Source organism: Poecilia reticulata, unplaced genomic scaffold (genome assembly GCF_000633615.1).
Source record: "Poecilia reticulata strain Guanapo unplaced genomic scaffold, Guppy_female_1.0+MT scaffold_253, whole genome shotgun sequence".
Taxonomy (NCBI): domain Eukaryota; kingdom Metazoa; phylum Chordata; class Actinopteri; order Cyprinodontiformes; family Poeciliidae; genus Poecilia; species Poecilia reticulata.
The window spans coordinates 113,924-116,792 of NW_007615037.1; the positions used below are offsets into that span (position 1 = coordinate 113,924).

The window sequence follows — 2,869 nt, forward strand, 5'->3', positions numbered from 1 at the left end:
TTCATGTTCATGTTCATGTTCATGTGTTCACTTTAGATCTGTAAACTGATCATTTATGTAAAGTTCATAAAGTTGTGAGTAAAATTGGACAATTTTAAAATGTCTGTAATAAAACAATATTTGAATTAAACATCTTGTGTAATTAATCTTTCCATGTAATTTTAGCCTAAAACAATGTAAATACTGTAGTTATGCATGTAATGTGGAAAATAGGAACGTAGGAATAAAGACTTTCACAAGTTATTAAAATTATAGCAGGAAATAAAAATCAAGTGTAATTTAAATACATTACTAATATATTAGTAGTATATTAAAAGTATATTTTTAATATAATTCTGATAGAATTAGTACACTCAATATGGAATATTTCTCTTGACTAGTACATAAAAGTATACTTTAAGTATAACAAGCATAATAAAAGTTGTAATTTAATACTATTTAAATACTACTGAAGTATACTAAGCACAAAAAAAGTTGTTCCAAAATAGTACAGTTTAAGTACATCGATAAAAGTATGTTAACATTTAGTATATTAAAGTTTTCTTTTTTTTATTTGGGTAACTTTACGTCAGATCAGATGTAATGAATGACTTTCTGGAGGAAAGGTGGATACAGGAAGAGGAGCTTAATGGATTTATCATTTCCTCTGTTTTTATAGTTAAGTGTTTAAATTGAATCATTTTTCCTGCATGTGTTGTTAGGCTGCAGTTCAGGTGCTGATGTGCAGGTTGATCCTGATTTTCTCTGTAGTCAGTAATTCACTGCAGGCTGTTGGACTCAGGAGGGTTTGTGATGCTGCCAGCTGCACCTAATGAAGCGTTGATCACGTTTTTAGCATTTCCTCCCATGAGAAGCCATAACTTCAGCATGTCTACGTTTCCTAATAAACGTGAAGTTGATTTTTACGTGCAGTTTTTTCATGTCTCTGTTGGAGCGTTTCTCCAGAGACTCGATCTGCAACAGGAGAAACGGGATCAGTGAACATGATCAACCAGCTGCTCAATGTAAAAACCCTTCAATTAAGATTGAAGGAGTTAATATTCCCAAAATTAGTCCAGTTTTCCCAGAAAAACCTTACAGCTCAGTGAAACATCCCTGCTGCTCTGACCTTTTTTATTCTGCAGGTGTGGAGAAAAGTGGCATTGCTGCCAAATGAACCCAGATCTCAGACTTTCCCATGTTGTCTGGAGTCAATGTGAAGAAAAACTTTGTTTCTTCAATCTCTACATGGCAGGAACATGTTTATTAATGCAGTAAAAATAGGATTTCAGCTCCCAGACAGTCTGGAGCTGCGTTCATCTGTTAGTCTCCGTTTCTCTACTGCAGACAAAAGATTCACATCGATTTTAAACTTGGTGGCCAATTTTAAAACCTGAGACGATAAAATAATCTCTGGTATTAAAGGTTTGGAGCAACAAACCGTCTGATTTCTCACATCCAGTTGTCTTGAACATTTGATGAGTGAAGTAGACCAAGAAAACCGCCACATCTTTACTTTATATAAAGTTAGCATCAGAGCTGACGGCTGCCAGGCGAGTTCAGACCAACCAACAGGAAATTACAACAATGAAACATTCATGACTGGCTACGTTAGCCAGTCTGTTCAGTCATTGGGAAAATATTTAAATGTAGTCATTTAATCTGTGCCAAGAGGAAACAGCCACTCAAAACATTTACTGTGAAAATGTAAAAATACATATTTATGTAAATGTTCTCATTCCTTTATGTTCATCTTTTTATATTAATGTAGGGATAAAATAACTCAATCATATGGAGCCGACTCATTTCTGACCTTTGACCCTTTGGCAACCGTTAGGAAGTAAGAACAGACGTGTGAGTCCTGAAACGCCTCAGGTTGCTGCAGGTCTAAGACGAGGAGGAAGACGAGGAGGAAGAGGCCGTCATGTTTAACCTGAAACTGAGCTTCTCATCTGCTGAGCCGTTTCCATGACGATTCATCCATTTTGGCTAAATTTAAACTCAGCAAACCTCACAGTGAAACACCAACTCTTTGTTTTAAAACATTAACTGTTAAAGTCTGTTTCTGTCAGGACCATCCGGCCAATCAGAGAGCAGCAGCTAAAACGGGACCATCCGGCCAATCAGAGAGCAGCAGCTNGGACCATCCGGCCAATCAGAGAGCAGCAGCTAAAACGGGACCATCCGGCCAATCAGAGAGCAGCACTGTTGAAAACACTTCAGCTTCACAATCTGTTGGAAAACTTAAGAGCAGAACTCGGAAGAATCAGAACCAAATACATTCTACAGCATCTCGGACACCAGAACCAGAACCAGAACCAGACAGACTCTGAAGAAGAACAGAAACAAGTTTATTACATTCTACCATTAAAACAAAAATCTGATCAATGAATTAGAAAAACTGTTATGTTCCTTGGCCCAAACTGAACCAGAACCAAGCCTGGTTCTGTTTGGAGACAGATTCTCCATACAGTCACAACAGAACCAAGGAACCGCTTCAGACTGAAGGACGTTTTCATCTTAAAGCAGAATGCTTCAAACGTAATGGCTGATGCTTTTATTTTGGAATGAAGCTTTTCCTGCAGGAAACATAATCTGGAGTCACGTTTGTCCTCAGAGGTCAGAGGTCAGCAGCTTCACGTTGGTTACAAACAAAAGGAAAAACAGAAAGCTCTCAGGTAGAGACGTAAACAGACAGTGGGATCAGCCAATCACTGCACAGCATGGCCACTGACATCAGAGCAGGATGAAGAGGTCGAAGCTGCAAACGTCTGATGGCGATGAAGACGACAGGCTGGAGCCGAATCGTCAGTCGGACTTCTTGTCGCTGCTCGCCTGCAGTCAGAGAGCAGGGCAAAGACACGTTACATGGGAGTCAGAGTCGAGGCGG

The 2,869-nt window shown here is 38.8% G+C and overlaps 1 protein-coding gene across 1 annotated transcript in view; it reads right to left on the reverse strand.

Annotated features, from left to right (window-relative positions):
• Positions 1-2,309: 2,309 nt before the first annotated feature.
• The window catches only part of bcap31 (B cell receptor associated protein 31), a 4,516-nt gene continuing 3,956 nt past the window's right edge, over positions 2,310-2,869 (reverse strand). The window contains exon 8 of the mRNA XM_008402730.2: positions 2,310-2,814. Within this exon, the coding sequence (XP_008400952.1) occupies positions 2,788-2,814 (27 nt within the window). The 3' untranslated portion in view covers positions 2,310-2,787. The remainder of the gene's footprint in view (positions 2,815-2,869) is intronic.